A 17823-nucleotide genomic window follows, 5' to 3' on the forward strand; every position below is an offset into this window, starting at 1 on the left:
GCGAGAGACGCGCTGTGAAGGCAGAGGGCACGACGCGGCGCGCGCGATTAAATGATTTTGTTACACGGAGATTTAACGAATCCACGGCGACGCCAGGCCGAACGGGCTCAGGGTGTCCATAATTTGCTTGTTCAGCGCGCGGCCGAGCACGACTTGGGCTTCGTCGGGGCGAATCGGAATGACGGGATGGCTGGCGCCGCCGGAAACGCCCGCGCCGGAGACGACGCATCTGCGTAAAAGAGAATTTCCAGCCTCTAAACCGCTGACGTAGGCGCGCTCTTGGCACAAGCCCTTAGCGCCGTGCTCTCTGTCGCCCATGCGCACCCAATCTCCCGCGCATACGATGTTTGAAATGGACGTTTCGAGCGGCGGTCTTTTCGAATACGAGCCTGGAGAGAACCAGGAAACCGCTCCCGGGTACCTTCGCACTTCAAAGTCGACAGCTTTGACGCCCTTGAATCCCGGTACGGCGGCCGGAAGGAGCTCGTCCGTTAATAGTTTTACGATATCATCATCGCTCAAGCACGCGATGGCGCCGCCGTTGTAGAAATCGGCGGCGATGACGCTTCCTTTTGGCTCTTCGCCACCCCACAATTCAACTTCCGAGTCTTTTTGCAACTGGTCCAACATGAAGAAAGTACCCCCGGCGCCACGAAGGGCTTCAAATCTACTGAATACATTCGCTGGATGCTGCACGTCCACGTACTGATCCAACCAGATTCGCGTCGCCACGACGTCAATGCCGCCGAGCGACGCTGCGGCGCTAAACTCTGGCGCCATGCGAGCCAAGACGGGAGAGTTGGACACCACGCTCTTCATGCCCTTTGCGCCGAGCGCGAAGACCACCGCATCAACGTCTTTGATCACGCCTGCTTTCCCGCCGTCCTTTTTCAGGTAGTGCACCGCCGTCGCCTTTTTTGTCGCCTCGTCCACTTCAACTTTGCTGACAAACGTCGAGCCCATGACTTTCAATCCGTATTCGCTCTGCAGGCGAGCCATCGTGGGCCCGACGATGACTTCGGCTATACTCTTCGTCTTGATCCAGCGCACGTCGAACGAGTCTTGGTGCGCCAACGCGTAGTAATACAACAATTCCATCACGACAGCCGCCGAAAGCTCCTCTGGTGGCTTGAACAACCCGACGAGCAACGTCGGGCGAATGAAATCGTCCACCAGTCGCTTACTCAATCCCATGCGAATGAACAGCTCGTGCGCAGTGAGCCTATCGTACGCCTCAAACGTCTTCTCATCGCGATTCAAATCCAACATCGCGTACAGCAAGCCGACCATCGTCACCCTATCGCTCAGAGGCAGTCGTTTAAAGTTATCGAAAGTCGCAAACACCTGTCCGAGAGGGCTCGGGAGCGCCATCGAATCCCCAAACACCGGCGCCGTCGCCTCCAACCCGTCCGGCGACCAAAACGAACTCGGCGTGAATTCTGTGAACGCATCCTTTTCGTCGATGTTCATCTCTCGACACAGATCGGAGATATTAGGATAATCTTTCCAAAACCCTGAATCATCGCACAAAGTTTCGTTTCATCGTCAGTCGTCGCGCTCTCTCGCGCACGCGAGCGACGCGCGTCGTCGTTCTTTTCGTCGTCATTCTACACGCACCGCGTGTTCCCGCCTCGAACGGTTTCCCGCTCTTCGTCAGCGTCGGCGTCGCGCCCGTGGGGTCGTCTTGCACGTCGACGAGCGTCACGTCCGCCCCGGCTTCGCACAGCGATTTCGCGGCGCCGATGCCGCCCCAGCCGGCACCGATGACGACGACTTTGGATATCGCATTCGCGCGCGCTGACGACGTCGCTGACGCCGCGACGCGCGTCGACGCGCGCGCACGAGGACGAGCGCGGTGTTTGGTCGCGACGTGCGCGCGCGCGCGCGCGCGCGAGGCCTGCGCGCCGAGCATATTCGCGCTCTGCGCGCCGACGAGTGACGTCGGTCGGGCGGCTCGAGCGCAGCCGAGCCGAACGCGAATTCGATGAGTCATCGGCGATGTGCTACTGGAGTGTTTTACAATAAAAGTACAATCATCGCGCGCTCGCCAACGCGCCCTCTAACGTTTTCTTCGCCACGCTCTGCTGCGCAATGATTTCCTTGAGCGAGGCGACGAGCTTGTGCCGCTTGGCGGCGTGTCGCTCGAGCTCCGCCTCGACGACCGCGCGTCGCTCCTTTCGCTTTTTCTCGTTCTCCTTCAGCGCCACCGCGCGCTCCTCCCGCTCCATCTTGATCGCTTTTTCGATGTCCTTCGCCTCTTCCTCGAGCTCCTCCTTCAACTGCAGCGCGCGGCGTTTGGCTCGTTCCGCCTCGGCGCGCGCCTCGCGCGTCTCCTCCGCGATCTCTCGATGTCTCGACGCTAATCTCGACGCCGCCGCCCGCGCTTTCGTCCCTCGCAGTTCGTGCTTAATGGCTTTTATCTCTTTCGCGATCGTCGTTTTACTGACGACGCGCGCGCGATCGGCCGCGTCGATCTCTCGAAGTCGGCGTTTCAAGAGCGCCGTCTTGAATCCTTCGAGCGACATCGTCGGCGTCGGTGGCTCGTGCGAGGCGTTGATGTAGCGAGGACGAAGGAAATCGGGTTCTTCGCGCGCGGGCATGGCGGCGATCGATGCCTTGAGCTCGGCGGGGGTGAGCTCGCGATCCATTTGAGAATTGTCGCGGCGCGCCCTAGTGTGCGGGGCGAAGGCGCGAGCGAGCGAAACGAATGCTTGCGTCATGATTACAGCGGGGGAGGGAACGAGCGCGATGGATTAATTAAGCGGTGGTGGAAGTGAAATCAGCGAACGAGCGCTCGCGCATCTCGGGACATCCCGTGGGGGCGATTAAACCGCGCTCCAACGCGTTGGCCTTGACGCCGCGCGTGTACGCGACGGGGAATTTGTAGCCGAGACCGTCGTGGAATTGGTGGTAAACTTCGGCGGGGTAAAACGGTAGCTTGGCGCTGTCGTAAATCCACACGCTGTTGATGACGTCCGTTTCCGTGGGCTTGGCCTTGGGCGCCATGACGTTGCCCGAACCCGGAACGAGCTTCATGCCGTGCACGTTTGCCTCCTCGATCACCTTGAACAACGGCGAATCGATCCCACCCGGAAGCGCGATGCAGTTTCTATACCCTGGACCTGCGTCTTGAGGGTCCACGCGCTGCATTCCGAGTCCGGGAATCTTTTGGAAGCTCGCGAAATACGCGTCCGCGAGCGGCTTTAACTCGCTCGCGTTCGCCGCGTCCACGGCGACGACTTCGGCGTGACCCAATCGTTCGTACACCGTGTCCGCCGCGCCGTAATAGTAGCACACCGGTTTATCACCCTCTCTGACGCTCGCACCACCGCCGTATCCCACGACGGAGGTGATCGTGTCGTCCGTTCGCCCCAGCGAGAGCTCGGCTTCGTAAAACGTGTGTTGTCGTCCCCAAAAGCACCCGTTCCCAAAGTAGATATCGCGCGCGCGAAGCGATTCCGCCGTCGGTCCCGCGGCGGGCGCCGCGAGCGCGCCCTTCGGCGCCGTTCCGACGAGCGCGCCGAGCGCGAGCGCGCACGTAGACGCGAGCATCGACCGACGCTTGTGATGATGACGATGACGGTGCGCGTCGGCATCTTCATCGGTCGATGGCGTCGCCGACGCGACCGCGACGACGCGACGGGCGACGGTTCTACCGCAAACGTTATCCGAGCGTTGGTTTCGCGCGGCGCGCGGCGCGCGCGGCGCGAGACGCGTCGTCGTCGCCGCCGCGAACATGTCGTTCGCCGGCTGGAGAGGTGCGTTGTGAAGGCCGAGGCGCGACCGCGACGAGCGAAAACGCGCGAGAGCGGGAAGTTCGATGCGATGGACGCTCTGATGAAACGTAAAATTCGTATTTTTCAACGCGTGCCTCTTAGACTTTTGCGGACGCGCGCGAAGCGATGCGCGACGACGCCGTCGTCGTCGTCGTCGTCGTCGTCGCGTTTAATACTTTCTGAAATTGAGACTCTCTCTCTCCGCCAGCATGGCGCGTCCGTACGCCTCGCAAAACTTCTTCTTCGCGTCCTCGCGAGACAACCCTTTGAGCTTGTTCCAAAAATCCCATCGCTCGCGATCGTCGTAGGCGATGCCACCGTGCGACGCCCACATGGGCTTTTCGCCGACGCAGTCGCCCTTCTCCGCCTGCTGCTTCGCCGCGTACAGCGCGTACCAATCATCCGGACGACACACCGCCCCTCCCGGCTTCGGCAGCATGCGCCACTTATGCACGTGTTCCTTATCCCAATTTTTCGCCAGCGTTTCGTACTCTTCCACCGCTGGACACTCCCACGTGACCTCCTCCTCCGTCTCTCGTCGTCGCTCCTCGACGAACACCTCGCCGCCGACGCTCGGCGCTTTCAATTCATTAAACGCGAACACCCGCTTAAAGTTCGACAGCGAGTTCACCGAGAACATTCGAAAGAATCCATCCATATCCGCCCTTCGCGTGAGCGGCTTCGCGTCGTCGATCCCGGGCCGGACGAATCCCCGCGCCAGCGCCGTCTCCGCGACGTCCCGCGCCGTGACGTCCCTCACCAGGTGCCAACCTTTTCCAGAGCGCGCGAAATCGATCACCGCCATCGCGTCGCGCGTCCTCGGCGTCCGTCGTCGCGCGCCCTGCGCGTTTTAATTTTTTTTTCTCGTTTCACGTCGCGCGCGGCGTCGCGCGTCGTCGTGTGCGGCGCGCGTAACGCCCGCGAAACGTCCGTTCGGCGCCTCGAAATTCGTCAAAGATTTGACATCGACTCGACGTCGCGTCGCGTCGACGCCCGCATCGCGCCGCGCGGCGATCGCGCGCGGCGCGATGGACGACGACGCGTTCGAAGGCGACGACGCGCTCGAGTTCTGCGACGGGCGCGGCGCGCGGTACGCGCGCGCGTCGTACGGCGCGGGAACGCCGTCGTCGTCGCTCAACGGTCGAGGTCGCGACGACGACGACGACGACGACGACGACGACGACGACGGGACGCGCGCGAGGGAACGCGACGACGACGACGACGACGCGAAAGACGCGGACGCGCGCGTCGGCGCGGTGCGAGCGCTGAGCGACAGCGACAGCGAGGAGGAGGAGGAGGAGGAGGACGCGCTCGGCGGGACGAGCGCGGCGAGAGCGTGGAGCGCGTACGATCCGTCCGCGGCGGCGAAAGTGTCGGGCGATGGCGCGCTAGCGGTGATAGAAGAGAAGGAACGCGTCGCGAGGGAGGCGGAGGAGAGGGCGAAGGCGCTGTTGAACGCGAGAGGGAGACCGAAGCGCGACGCGGCGCTCAAGACGGAGAGAGCGAAGGCGAGCGAGGGAACCGACGTCATCGCCGCGACGTCGCGAAAGAAGCTCAGTGAGGGTGAGAAAAAAGTAGAAGGCGTGGCGACGGCAGTGGTGTGCGAGCGTTCGTCCATGCGAATCAGCGCGTCGGCGGAGGAGAGAGCGCCGGCGTCAAAGAAGACGAGCGGCGAAAAGAAGAAGCGCGCGCCGACGACGAAGACCGCGGTCACCAAGGCGAAAAAGTCGCAAAAGACGACGAATGATTCGAGTGCGACGCACCGCGTGCTGTTGAGCTCGGGGTTCAGCCCGCGTCAGGTGAAGGCTTTGAGCAAGAAGATTGAGTCGCTCGGCGGCGACATCGCGACGTCGTTGCGCGACTTCACCGTCTTCGTCACCGAAGCGCCTTTGAAGCGAACGAAGAACGTGATGGCGTCAGCTTTACAGAATTGCCCGATCGTCAAGGCTGATTGGCTGGAAAAGTCCACGACGAGCGGGAAGTTTCTCCCGACGCAGAAATTTCTCCTCCGCGACAAAGCGTTTGAACGCGCGCACGCCTACAATCCAATGATCGAGCGCGACCATCCGTTTCGTGGCAAGACGTGGAGCATGTATGGCTCGACGGCATCCCCTAGCACTGGCGTAAACACCCGCGCCGGCGTCGAAGGCGTGGTCTTGGACTTACTCTCGCTCGGCGGGGCGAAACGCGCAACCGCCGACGGCGACTTCGTCCTTCGCCTCGACGCGGGCTCTTCGTCGTCAAAGACCCCCGACCGCGTGACCTACCTCAAAACCCCCAAAATCCCGATTTACACCCCATCCCACGTCCTCGCGGCGTGCCTCGACGGCGTTCTCCCGTCTTAGCGCTCGTAAATATCTCACTCCAAGTATAGCCATCAACACGGACTTTGAACGCTCGACACCGTCGCGCGCGCCCACGACGCCGTCTTTTCCGCGCTCGCCTCGTCGCGACGCCCCGAAGCGAGCAAAGGAACGATGAGCGCCGAAGAAGAAAAGGCTCCCCAAATCGAGGTGCGTCGAGCGCGACGAAACGCGCGCGAAGACGCGCGACGCGACGCGCGCGAAGACGAGAATAGGGTTTCGTATCGACCGCGATGCGAGCGGTCGAGCGCGAAATGCGACGCGATGCGACGCGCGCGCGACGCGTTTAAGCGTGGAAATTAACGACGTGAAATCGTTCGCACGCGCCGACGCAGGATGTTGAGTCCGATGAGGAGGAAGATGACCACGGTACGTCGATTCGATGCGCTCGCGCGCGGGACAAACCCGATGCCTTGGTGATCCGATGTTTGGCGAGAAGAATGAATCGCGCGCGCGTCGACGGACGGTTGGCGGTGAGAGCGGGCGTGAGATGAAAGAATGAGACACTGACGATGTGCGAGCGCGATGTTTACGCGAAAACAGCGGATGGGCACGATGTTAGCAAAGCCGAAAAGAAGGCGCGCAAGACGATGCAAAAGTTGGGCTTGGAACAGCTCGACGACGTGCAACGCGTGACGTTCAGGAAGGGCAAGCAGGCGATGTTCGTGATCAACTCGCCGGATGTTTTCCACTCGCCGGGTTCGGACTCGTACGTCATCTTCGGTGAGGCCAAGACGGAGGATTTGGCCGCGCAGGCGGCGCAGCTCAAGAACGCCTTCAAGGCCGAGGCTCCGGCCGCGGGCGCGGCGATGCCGACTTTGGAAGAAGTCGAGGAAGGTGATGTTGATGAGACTGGGGTTGAGGCGAAGGATATCGAGCTCGTGATGACGCAAGCGAACGTGTCCCGCGCCAAGGCTGTCACCGCTTTGAAGGCTAACCCGGGCGACATCGTTTCGGCTATCATGGACCTCACCATGTAAGCTACTTTGTCGAGTCGTGGGTGAACAAAGAACGCGCGCGGTACGTGAAGATGAGCGCGACGAGTAAAACGCGATACTCTGTAACTAATCCGTCGGTTCTTTTACATCAAGCGCTCTCGCGAGCGTCGCCTCGCGCGTCGACGACTCGCCGAACCGTCGCCGTCGCGCCGAATCGCGCGGCGTTCAAACAATCAACCATCAATCGCGAAAGCACACCGAGCCCGTATTATTTCTTCTTATTACCCTTGCCCTTCTTCGCTCCCTTCTTCACCGCCTGTCGTCCCGCGCGCGTTCGCGTCGTCGGTCAGTCTCGCTTCGCGTTATCCAGTCCCCCGTCTCTCGCCCGCCCCCTCGCGCGTCTCCCGTCTCGATTCGCGCCCGCGCCCGCGCGCGTCTCCCCCCGCGCCTCCGCCGCGCGCCTTTCGAAGCGCGCGCGGTCGGCTCGCGCGTCCACGCACCTCCTCCGCCGCGATCTTTTCGTCGCGCGCGCGTCGCCATCGTCCCAGCGCGCTCTCCGCGTCCGCGCCCGAGCGCGCGGCGACGACGGCGCCGCCCACGAACGTCGCGCTCGCCACCGCAAACGCGGCGTTCAGCGTGCAGAACGGCATCGTCGCGAGTCGTCGTCCGCGCGCGCGAGTGCGGCGGCGACGGCGACGGTCGACCGACTGACCTAGAGCGTCGCCCCGCACACGCGCGCGCGCGCGCGCCGAGCGACGACGATGCTTCGAGCGATCGCGCGAGCGTCGCGAGCGGTCGCGGGCGTCGACGCGCGGCGACCGACGGGACGGGCGATCGACGCGCGACGCGCGGTCGGGACGTTCGTCGGCGCGGAGAGCGAGGAGTTGGCGTACGCGCCGACGAAAAAGGTGCGCGCGCGCGACGAGCGCGACGACGGCGCGCGCGACGGCGCGATGGGAGGACGACGACGATGCGCGCGCGTCGATGGACGGCGCGCGAAGGGACGAACGCGGGACTGACGCGACGCGCGCGCGCGAAAACGTAGGTGAAATTCGAACCGACCGAACCGACGTTCATGACGCAGTTCACCCTGAACCGCGCGAACGCCAAGAGCACGATGGAGGGCGCGGAGGACGCCGAACGGTTGGTCGCGCGTCTGATCGGGATGCTCGGCGGGAGCTTGAAGACGTTTTACGTGACGCAGACGGGGGCGTTTGACGGCGTGTGCGTGTACACGTTTCCGAAAAACCACGACTCGAGGACGTTCACGTGCCTGCTGCGATCGAGCGCGGGGTACGATAGGATCGAGACGACGAAGTTGATGGCGAGCGCCGACGCCGCGATGTGCGCCAAGGCGGCGCGCGAGGTGGAGAAGCAGTTGAAGAAGTGAGCTCGGGACGTTTCGGACGCCGCCGCGCCGAGTCGACGAATCGTCGATGCGCGCGCGCGTCGCGTCCCAGTTAGAATAACGCACCGTCTCACCACCATTCGCGCATATGTTGTAATTAGACCACGCGCAGTCGTCTCGTCGACGTCGTCTCGTCGTTCGTCTCCGACGTCACTTCTCGAAGCGCCGCCGCGATGCCGTCGCCGTTCCCCGAGCGCCCCTTCGGCGTCGTCGATTCCACCGCGTACGCGCTCGAGGGGATGTACATGCCCAATCCCGGGGAGTTCGAACCTCCAAAGCTCACTTACGACGACTCTAACGCGGTACGCGCGACTGTTTACGACGATTTCGACGACGATTGCGCAACCTCGAATCCGCGACTGACTCGAACGGTTTCGCGTCGTGTCAGCGAACGACGACGCTCGTGGGGGGTAAGAAAGCCGTGAAGACCGTGCAGTGGTCGGTGGGAGGCGATAAGCTCGCGTCCGGGGGAGTGGAGCACGACGTGCGCGTGCACGATGTCGAACACGGGGCGGGCACGGGACGAGGGGCGCAGACGCTTCGAGGACACGCGGGCGCGGTGGAGCAATTGCGGTTCGATCCGTCGCGTCAAGGAGGTGATCGCGCGCTGACTGTGAGTTCGGATAAAACGGCAAAGATTTGGGACGCGAAGAGCGGGAAATGCGCGGGGACGATCGAGATGAAGGAAGGATTGATGAACGCGGCGTGGTCGCCGAGCGGGCGGCACGTCGCCGTCGGGAGCAAGTCGGACGTGATCTCGATCGTCGACGTGACGACGATGAAGGTGATTTGGGAGCAAAAGTTCAAGTACGAGGCGAATGAGATGATGTGGGATAAGACCGGGAAATCGTTCATGATGGCGACTGGAGAAGGGAAAATGGAAAAGTTTACGTTTGACGAGACGACGGGATCGTTGACGCCGCTTTCATCGCATTTTGCACATAATGGCGGGTGTTACTGCATGGCGATCGACCCTACCGGAAAGTATCACGCCATGGGTGCTGCAGATGCGATCGTGAGCTTATGGGAGTCTGAAACAAACATCTGCTACGACACTATCGTGCGCTTGGACTACCCGATTCGCTCAGTTTCCTACAGCCACGATAGCCGATATATAGCCGCCGCTTCGGAAGATTTAAAAATAGATGTCGCAGAGGTGATGACTGGCGATTGCGTGGCACAAATCAAAACGAAAGAGGCGATGAATACCATAGCGTTTCACCCGAAGGAATTGGTTCTGGCGTACGCCGGCGACGGGGGAGATATTTCGCTGTGGAGCGCGTTCACCGCCATCTCTGCAGGTACAAAGTAGCGGGCGTCTTGTTGTATTACAGCGTAGAACTACATAGTCAAATCGTATCATACATTTCATCAATCCTGCGTTTTCATCAATCTTGCGTTGAGCGAATGCCATAGCCAACGATGCAAATGGGCAGCGTTGGGTGTTTTATCGTGGAGGCGGACCGCCCAGTCATGACGACGTTTGTATTCGTCATTGTCGACGCATTTCGCGTCCATCTGGCGGTGGGAATCAAACAAGTCTTGCGCATTTGCATCACATGCACACGAGCGGCGTGCAGGAGCGTCTCCGTCGGTTGCTTCCCTTCGGTGTGCACCGGGAGCTCATGACTGTACACCACGTGGCCACCACTGCTCAGCGTGCGATCGAGTTGGCGATCTATGATGGTCACCACGACGCGCATACGGCCGGGACAAGTAGGCTGATGACTCCATGAACTCGGCGCGAGAACACTCAAACTCGCAACGAGCATGCTGGGCTCTTCACCACTCTTTGGGCTGACAATGTACTGGAGAGGAAACAGTTCATAATCGCGCAAAGTAAATCCAAAGTCTAAAGCCGCTCGCAAGGAAGAGTTCAAGACTTTACTCATTTCGAGCGCGATCCAAGGCGTGATGATGCACACACGCACTGATCTGGGAAGTGCTGAGACGTAAACGTACGGTGCAGTATCACCAAGCACGCCTTGATCTTCCACGTACACGTCTTCATTGCCAACGCTCAAATCGCTCGCGTCACTTCCATGCCATTTCACCAACGGCGAATGACACGCTGGAATCACGGAAACGAGTGATCCAATACTGCCTTGCAATTGAACCTCCATGAGAGATCGATCGTGAGCGTCTCGCGGATTCAACGTCGCCGTCGCGATGTCCACCGTCAGGAGTGCGTCTGCGGTGTTGAGCGCGAACTTGCCACCGTCAACTAAATCTCTCATCACAGCGTCCGATTTTCTCAACTTACGCCTCGGACTCATCTCATTCGCGTTAAACGCGTATGGATCACCGATGCACGTATCTTCTCCTTCGTCTCCAAGCTCGAGCGCATCATCTTGCGGCGTCGCCGCCGGCGTCACGCCGCTCCAACTCGGATGAAACGGCGACAGCGCGGCGCTCACGTAACTCATGTGCGTCGCCGCGATCGCCGTCCCCGGCTTCACGCTCGCCGGCGACGGCAGTACCGTCACGCAGCACTTCTTCGCGATTCGTCCTCGTCCATCTCCATCCTCTCCTCCGTGCCTGCGCGCCTCCCCGTGCACCACCAGCGTCGAACGGTCCCAACTCTCGCACACGTGTACCCGCACGTTCGCCTCCGTCGGCGCATCCGCGAAAGCCCCACCGAAATCTTCGGACAACCCGCGCATTCCGCGTCCGAAATCGCCCATATCGCTCTCGAACAGCGGCGTCGTCGCGAGCAAGCGCGCGCGCGCCCCCGGTTGAAATTTCCAAATTTGCAGCTCGAAGCTGAAATTCTCTCCTCCCTCCGCGCTGTAACTCACCAGATGATCGCCGTCCGCGGTGAAGCCGAGCAGGACGCACGAGAGCATCTTGCGAGCGTCGTCGATGACGCGCTCGATCGGGATCGTCAGCCGCGGTGGGATCGACCGGAAGATTTGTTCGGGCTTGGCACCAGACGCGGAGGTGAATTCGCGACGCGCGAGCCTGGACTGCACCGTGGACGCGCGCGCGCGGCGTTCGGCGTCGACGCGATCGTCGGAGCGTTCTTTTCGAATCATTCGTCGCTCATGCGGTGCGCGGTGCGGTGGTCATGATTGTCTGTTCTCGGCGAGGGCGACTGTGACGCTCGAACGCCGCGTGAGCGACGTGGACGCGACGCGCGACGCCCGATGACGATGCGCGTTCGTACGAAGTTTTGTTATATTGAAATTGTCGAAATCGACGAACGCTCGCGATCGCGCGCGAGCGTTTACGTGGGATTGGAGAAGTTGAATATGCGCGCCGTGCAGTCGTCGCTCGCGGTGATGACTCGAGCGTAGTCGGGACTCATGGCGAAGTCTAAGATCCCTTTCGTGTGACCGTGCGCCTCTCGTTGACACGTAGACGTGCGGGCATCCCAGAGTCGCACGATGCCGTCGACGGATGTGCTGTGGGAGTGGAAAATAGATACTGAACGTAAGTCGAAGGAGCGCGGCGAAGCGAGTAGACGAAATGTCGCCAAATCGACGGCTTGAACGATGGAGTTGAGGTCTCAAAGCTCGGTGTCGCGTCGATGCGAGGCGAGTGATATATGCAAGCTATGTCCACCACCGCGCGTTACGTGCAAACGCGCGAGGCCCTTATGTTGCGAAGTCAAACGACCGAAGCGACGCTCGAAGACGTACCTATACAAACACATGGTGTTCGGAATCCATCGAAGCTGGCTCACCGCACCACCGTGCGAGAGCGTACCTCTGGCTTGACACGAATTCGTGTCCCAAATGATAATTTGCTTATCCAGCGAGCCGGTGGCGCACACCGGCATGATGTCGCTGAATCCGACGGCTTCGATGGTTTCCGTGTGCGCCACGAGCGGCGCCAGAACTTTCCCAGTCGTCGTGCTCACCAATCGAGCGGTGTTGTCTTCGCTCCCGGTGATGGTTAATCCCAGCGTCGATGGATGAAACGCGACGCACGTGAGCGGACCGTCGTGGAACGGATGCCCGCGGAACGCGTGTTCGCACGCTCCCGTTCTCGGTTGCCACACTCGCAACGATCCGTCGTAAGACCCGGTGACGACTTGCTTACCGTCGGGCGTAAATCCACCGCACGACACGCGCTCACTGTGTCCACTGAACACTTGCATGAGCGCACCGTCGTCGCCGTTCCACATCCACGCCGTGAAGTCTTCGCTCCCCGCGAGCGTCACGCGTCCTCGCGGATGCCACGCCACCCACTCGATTCCCCCGCCCGGTCCCTCGAGCGCGCGTTCGACCGCGCCCGTCTTCCCATCATAAATGCACACCTTTCCATCGAGTCCACCCGTGGCGAGCAAGCCACCGTCGGCGCTGAACGCCGCGCACGACACGCTCTCCCCGTGTCCTCCCAGCTCTCGCGCCTCCCCCGCGCCTCGTCTCAAATATCCCTTATCGTCCCCCCCGCCGCTCACCACCGTCGCCTCCGCGCCGTCGTTCGACCACGCCACCGCGTACACCGGCGCGTCGTGCGTCGCCGCCACGCATTCCGCGTCGTCCCTCGGCGGCGCGATCGTCGTCGACGCCGCCGCGTCCCGGTCCTCCGTCGTCGTCCCGTCCCCATCCATCGCCTCGTCCTCCGCCTCGTCCTCGTCGTCGCTCGACATCGGCGCCTCGTCGTCCTCGTCCAGGTCCGCGACCTCCTCGTAATCGTCCGCCGCGGGATCGATGAAGGCGTCCTCGACGTCGTCGTCGTCGTCCTCCGTCGCCGCCGCCGCCGCGTCGTCCATCGCGCTCGAGCGCCGCGCTCTATCGCCTCGCGCGCGCGCCGCGCGCTCGACCGCGGGCGACGAAATCGTCGCGCGCGTCGCGTCGACGGCGTCGGTCGCGATCGACGCGCGCGCGTCGTCGAGTGCGGCGGCGGCGCGACGGATGGTCGACGGACGGTCGACGACGCGCGCGCGCACACGACGACGCGCGCGATGCTGCGCGCGATGCGTCGGCGCGCCGGCGCGCTCGCGCGAGAGGCGCGCGCGCGCGCGCGCGCGACGACGACGACGACGACGGCGACGGCGACGGCGACGGCGACGACGCGACCGCGAGGCTTGATGACGTTGTCGACGCGCGAGACGATTTCGTCGCGCGCGGCGCCGTGGACGGCGCTGACGACGACGACGGCGCCGACGACGACGGCGCCGACGACGACGACGCGCCGGGGCGCGCGAACGATGTTCATTCAGACGCAAACGACGCCGAATCCGATGAGCCTGATGTTTCAGCCCGGGCGCGAGGTGTACGCGGAGGGGTCGAAGAATTTTTCAAACGCGAGGGAAGCGATGGCGAGCCCGCTGGCGAAGCGGTTGTTCGCGATCGAAGGCGTCACGAATGTCTTCTTCGGGATCGACTTCGTGACGGTGACGAAGGGCGAAGACGCGGAGTGGGAGACGGTGAAACCGCAGACGTTTGAGGCGATTACGAACTTTTACGCGAGCGGAGAGACGGTGATGGACGAGGAGAAATTGGCGGCGAGCGGGACGGCGATCGCGGAGGACGACGATGAAATCGTGGCGATGATCAAGGAACTCCTCGAGACGAGGATTCGACCGGCGGTGGCGGAAGACGGGGGAGACATCGTGTTCAAGGCGTTCGATCCCGAGAGCGGGCTCGTGACGGTGCAGTTGCAAGGCTCTTGCGACGGGTGCCCTTCGTCGAGCGTGACGCTGAAGAGTGGGATCGAAAATATGCTGATGCACTACGTGCCCGAAGTCAAGGGCGTGGTGCAGGCTGGGCAAGACGACGGCGAGATGGATTTGCTCGACTTGGCGGATTTGCATCGAGGGCGAAAGTAGCGACCCGCGCGCGTATCACATCATAACTTTCAGTCGGCGCCGTATAATAACTGAATTTCCACCATTCATTGATTTAACGACGCCCGCGCGCGCGGTCGCGCGTCGAGCGTTCAACACCAATCATTTGTCGTCCCGCGACGATGTCGTACGGCGCGACGCCCGGCGCGACGATCGATGCCGATTCGTCGTTCGGGCGTCGACGCGAGGACGGCGTGCGCGTGTCGCCGCGCGCGCTGCTCGGCGCGATCGCGGTGGCGTGCGCGGCGGCGCTCGCGGCGCACGAGGTCGGACGGTCGACGGGCGCGCGGCTCGGATTGAAGGCGGGGCTGGGACTGTGCTCGTGCGAGTGTCGGTGCGACTCGGACGGCGGCGGCGGCGGCGGCGGCGCGCCGGCGCTGTCCGTCGCGCGAGGCGCCGCGGCGAACATGCCGAAGACGCTGTTGGATGTCGAGGTGACGGATCCGCGGCGTTGCGGGACGTTGGCGGCGGAGCGTAATTACAGCGCGTGGGTCCACTACGACGAACACGTCGAGGCGGCGGAGAAGCGAAACAGGTGCGCGTTTTACGACATCTTCGGCCCGTTCGCCGGGGACGAGACGGACGAACACCGGGTGACTGGATGTTCGGTCCCGGGCATGACGCCGCTGGGCGGATGCGGAACGGTGCGAGGCTGGCACAGAACGGCGTCGCAGGCGTACGCCATGGGCATGGGCAACGCGCCGTCGTCTAACGTCTGTCGACAGTTCGCCGCCCAACACGGTTACGAAGCGTGGCTCTGGCTCTCCCCGGCGCACCCCGAAGCCGCTCGCAGGAACTCGTGCGTCTTCTACAGCGCTTTCCACTCGGCGCACGCGGACGAGCCCGGGGACGTCATTCACGGCACCGCGTGCACCAATCCTCACGCCTCCGTCGCCAACGGCTGTCGCAACCACGCGCGACACGCTCAAAACGAAATCGAGGGTTGGGCACACGCGACGCACACCTACGCAGAAGGCTTCGGCAAAGCCAAGGGTCCGGGTGACTGCAAGCGATACGCCAAGCAACACGGATACCCGAGTTTTCTCTTCATCAACGAAAAGCACCCGTCCGCGCAGCACCGTTTCAGTTGCGCGTACTACCTCAGCAACGGGGCGGGCGAGGTTGAGCCGGGATGGGGGCCGTACTCTGCGTCGACGCAAATCGTCAACAGCGGGAACGACGACATTCACATTCTCGGGTGCGCCGACGACTCGAAGACGCCGCTCGAAGGGTGCGCGTGAGCCGAGCTCGGCGTCGTCCGTCGTCGAGACATTTTCCCCGACAGACGTCCCGAGCGACAAAGTGCAAGACACACAAGACATCATTTACCACTACAGTATACTGTACATTAAACGAGAATCGCGGCACCGGCGCCGGCGCGCGCGGCGACCCGCCGGACGGCGTCCGCGTCGTGTAATAATTCCACGAATGAACAAAGAAATCATCGTCGAGCTAACTTGCGTTCGTCGCTATCGATCTTGCCGCCGAGAGCCTCTTCGAGTTCCGAAACGCCCGCCGCATCGGTGTCCGTTCGCCCGCTTAAGAGGCTCGAGAACCAGTTGTACGTCGACGTTCCGAGTCCGAGTCGACTTTGTAAGCTACATTTCGAGTCAGCCATTTCGTCCGTGAACCGGTCGGAGTCGCAGTGACAGCTGTGACCTTTCGGTTCGTTGAAGTTCAACACCGACGTCTTCACCGGGCACAACCCAAACGTTTGATCGAGCAACGTCTTGAACTTATTATCTCGCGCGACGGCAACGATGGTGAGCTCGATCCCAGAATTCGGTGTGGCGAAAATATCATCCCACGCACCGTGATCGACTCTCAAGTACGCCGTCGGCGTGGCCTTTCCATCGGCATCCGCGCTCGCGCCCGCGAGATAGACTGAGTACCCGTACTGCGCGACGAGCTTAACTTCCCCCAGTAACGCCTTACGCTGCGCCTTGCTCGTAATCTCACGTCGCCAAATAATCGTACTGACTTTTCCACTCGCCAAACCTTTCTTGAACCGCGCGAATTGCGAGCGAGAGCGCTTCGCGTCGTTGATCAAAACCGTCAGCTTCGCCTTGGGCGACGTCTTCGCGATTTGCTCAAACTCCTCATCGAGCTGTCGACTCACTCGTCGATCGTTCCATAACTTCTCCACTATCGAATTGTCGTGTCCGAGATCCTTCAGCGTCGCGCTCAACGTCTCCACCGCGCGCTCGTCCACGTACGTCCTCGTCTCGCACTCAAACGCTCCCGCGTTCGCCATCGCGTTCACCCAAAATCCCATCTTCGTCGCCATCCCCGCGTCCACGCTTCCCCGCCTTCGCATCACTCTCGCATCGTCGCCCTCGCGTCCGGACCCTGGTTCCGGCAATCCGATCGTCATCACCACGCACGGTCCCGGCGCGTGTCTCGCTCGCACCGTCAACGCCAGCTCCGCCGCGATGAAATCCGCCCGCGCCTCCCTCGCGCTGTAGTGACACGCCCGGTGCTCGAACCACGATCGCTGCGTCTCTTTCAGCGTTCGCACGCACCGCGCGTCCAGCGCCGGGTCGTACGCGCCGCCCAGCGATACCTGCGCGAGTCCGAGCGCGAGCGCGACGACGGTGGCGAGCGCGACGCACGCGGCGCACGCGCGGCCGCGCTTGACGCCCTGGCGCAGCGCGCGCGAGCGCCGACGAAGTTGCTCTTTGCTCAGCCCCATCTCGGCGCGACGAGGACGCGCGCGCGGGCGTCGACGAATGCGGACCGATCGATCGATGTAATCGCGTCGCGACGCCGTTACAGGACGAGGCGCCGGGACGGGACGAAGAGACGCGACGCTAGACCGGACGGAGCGCCTCGCCCCTGAGCGCGGCCTCGCGCGCGCGACGAGCGATGCGAGGCGTTAAAAGCTCGCCGAACTCGCACCAAAACTTGCCCTGCTCGCGCTGCGCGAGACGCACGGCGTCGCGCTTGGCCCAACCGGCGCGCCGACGATGGCGCCGCGAGCGACCGCGCACGGGCAAATCGCCGAGTTTCAACCCGCCCAGGGGATCGCCGGCGTCGACGGCGTCGATCACGCGATCCTCGATCGTCTGTCGGTGGCCGATCTGCTGCAAACCGACGAGCTCGGTGAGGGTGTTCAGATCGAAGACGCCCGGATATCGTCTGCCGCCGACGCGCCACGTCGGCGTCGTCGCGCACCGCGCGCACGTCAAGCACCTCGACGCGTTCCCGCAATCGACGTAGTGCTGTCGCCATCGCGTCGGGAGGAGCTCGGCGAGGAGTTGTTTTTGTTGCTTGCACTTCTCGCACCACGGCGCGCCGAGGAGCGCGACGTCGAGTCGACGCAGCGCCTGGCCGAGCGCGCGGATTTTGTCCCCATCGGTGTCATCGTTCGCGCGCGTCGCGCTCTGCGCCTCCGCGGCGCGACGCGCGCGAGCGGAGAGCTCGACGTCGTCCTTGCGCGCGTGTCGAGGCTCGCACGCGCGCGTGCGCGCGCGGAGATTGATCGCGAGCGCCATCGCGGCGTCGAATGCGGGTTCGAACTTTCAAGCCGCGGGGACGCGCG

General features: G+C 62.7%; 13 protein-coding genes across 13 annotated transcripts; 5 read left to right on the forward strand and 8 right to left on the reverse strand.

Moving 5' to 3' along the window:
- Nucleotides 1-72: 72 nt before the first annotated feature.
- OSTLU_33779 (predicted protein) lies at nucleotides 73-1912 on the reverse strand (the record flags this gene model as incomplete). Its single annotated transcript, XM_001416992.1, has 2 exons — nucleotides 73-1514; nucleotides 1618-1912. 2 exons carry the CDS (start codon nucleotides 1910-1912, stop codon nucleotides 73-75), a joined length of 1737 nt encoding a protein of 578 aa, XP_001417029.1.
- Nucleotides 1913-2033: 121 nt separating this feature from the next.
- OSTLU_14733 (predicted protein) lies at nucleotides 2034-3552 on the reverse strand (the record flags this gene model as incomplete). The annotated part of the gene is made up of 2 exons (XM_001416993.1): nucleotides 2034-2670; nucleotides 2789-3552. 2 exons carry the CDS (start codon nucleotides 3550-3552, stop codon nucleotides 2034-2036), a joined length of 1401 nt encoding a protein of 466 aa, XP_001417030.1.
- Nucleotides 3553-3945: 393 nt separating this feature from the next.
- On the reverse strand, nucleotides 3946-4581 carry OSTLU_14734 (predicted protein; the record flags this gene model as incomplete). Its single annotated transcript, XM_001416994.1, has 1 exon — nucleotides 3946-4581. The coding sequence occupies one exon, from the start codon at nucleotides 4579-4581 to the stop codon at nucleotides 3946-3948; it is 636 nt and encodes a 211-aa protein (XP_001417031.1).
- An 811-nt stretch (nucleotides 4582-5392) lies between these two features.
- OSTLU_14735 (predicted protein) lies at nucleotides 5393-6121 on the forward strand (the record flags this gene model as incomplete). Its single annotated transcript, XM_001416702.1, has 1 exon — nucleotides 5393-6121. One exon carries the CDS (start codon nucleotides 5393-5395, stop codon nucleotides 6119-6121), a length of 729 nt encoding a protein of 242 aa, XP_001416739.1.
- Nucleotides 6122-6729: 608 nt separating this feature from the next.
- Nucleotides 6730-7119, forward strand: OSTLU_12381 (predicted protein; the record flags this gene model as incomplete). The annotated part of the gene is made up of 2 exons (XM_001416703.1): nucleotides 6730-6966; nucleotides 6991-7119. 2 exons carry the CDS (start codon nucleotides 6730-6732, stop codon nucleotides 7117-7119), a joined length of 366 nt encoding a protein of 121 aa, XP_001416740.1.
- A 226-nt stretch (nucleotides 7120-7345) lies between these two features.
- OSTLU_30766 (predicted protein) lies at nucleotides 7346-7727 on the reverse strand (the record flags this gene model as incomplete). Its single annotated transcript, XM_001416995.1, has 2 exons — nucleotides 7346-7393; nucleotides 7578-7727. 2 exons carry the CDS (start codon nucleotides 7725-7727, stop codon nucleotides 7346-7348), a joined length of 198 nt encoding a protein of 65 aa, XP_001417032.1.
- A 111-nt stretch (nucleotides 7728-7838) lies between these two features.
- On the forward strand, nucleotides 7839-8467 carry OSTLU_30767 (predicted protein; the record flags this gene model as incomplete). Its single annotated transcript, XM_001416704.1, has 2 exons — nucleotides 7839-7985; nucleotides 8123-8467. The coding sequence occupies 2 exons, from the start codon at nucleotides 7839-7841 to the stop codon at nucleotides 8465-8467; spliced, it is 492 nt and encodes a 163-aa protein (XP_001416741.1).
- A 257-nt stretch (nucleotides 8468-8724) lies between these two features.
- On the forward strand, nucleotides 8725-9797 carry OSTLU_30768 (predicted protein; the record flags this gene model as incomplete). Its single annotated transcript, XM_001416705.1, has 2 exons — nucleotides 8725-8787; nucleotides 8874-9797. 2 exons carry the CDS (start codon nucleotides 8725-8727, stop codon nucleotides 9795-9797), a joined length of 987 nt encoding a protein of 328 aa, XP_001416742.1.
- Nucleotides 9798-9807: 10 nt separating this feature from the next.
- Nucleotides 9808-11578, reverse strand: OSTLU_30769 (predicted protein). The gene has a single exon (XM_001416996.1). It carries the CDS (start codon nucleotides 11518-11520, stop codon nucleotides 9874-9876), a length of 1647 nt encoding a protein of 548 aa, XP_001417033.1. The 5' UTR covers nucleotides 11521-11578; the 3' UTR covers nucleotides 9808-9873.
- Nucleotides 11579-11711: 133 nt separating this feature from the next.
- OSTLU_34219 (predicted protein) lies at nucleotides 11712-13043 on the reverse strand (the record flags this gene model as incomplete). Its single annotated transcript, XM_001416997.1, has 2 exons — nucleotides 11712-11889; nucleotides 12127-13043. 2 exons carry the CDS (start codon nucleotides 13041-13043, stop codon nucleotides 11712-11714), a joined length of 1095 nt encoding a protein of 364 aa, XP_001417034.1.
- A 600-nt stretch (nucleotides 13044-13643) lies between these two features.
- Nucleotides 13644-14264, forward strand: OSTLU_30771 (predicted protein; the record flags this gene model as incomplete). The annotated part of the gene is made up of 1 exon (XM_001416706.1): nucleotides 13644-14264. One exon carries the CDS (start codon nucleotides 13644-13646, stop codon nucleotides 14262-14264), a length of 621 nt encoding a protein of 206 aa, XP_001416743.1.
- A 135-nt stretch (nucleotides 14265-14399) lies between these two features.
- Nucleotides 14400-16974, reverse strand: OSTLU_24282 (predicted protein; the record flags this gene model as incomplete). The annotated part of the gene is made up of 1 exon (XM_001416998.1): nucleotides 14400-16974. The coding sequence occupies one exon, from the start codon at nucleotides 16972-16974 to the stop codon at nucleotides 15724-15726; it is 1251 nt and encodes a 416-aa protein (XP_001417035.1). The 3' UTR covers nucleotides 14400-15723.
- A 118-nt stretch (nucleotides 16975-17092) lies between these two features.
- Nucleotides 17093-17776, reverse strand: OSTLU_30774 (predicted protein; the record flags this gene model as incomplete). Its single annotated transcript, XM_001416999.1, has 1 exon — nucleotides 17093-17776. The coding sequence occupies one exon, from the start codon at nucleotides 17774-17776 to the stop codon at nucleotides 17093-17095; it is 684 nt and encodes a 227-aa protein (XP_001417036.1).
- Nucleotides 17777-17823: the final 47 nt, after the last annotated feature.

This window comes from Ostreococcus lucimarinus, chromosome 3 (genome assembly GCF_000092065.1).
Source record: "Ostreococcus lucimarinus CCE9901 chromosome 3, complete sequence".
Taxonomy (NCBI): Eukaryota; Viridiplantae; Chlorophyta; class Mamiellophyceae; order Mamiellales; family Bathycoccaceae; genus Ostreococcus; species Ostreococcus sp. 'lucimarinus'.

Bases quoted from the DNA above. Each gene is read 5' to 3' on its own strand.
- OSTLU_30769 (XM_001416996.1), bottom strand. From the start codon at position 11,520: ATGATTCGAAAAGAACGCTCCGACGATCGCGTCGACGCCGAACGCCGC.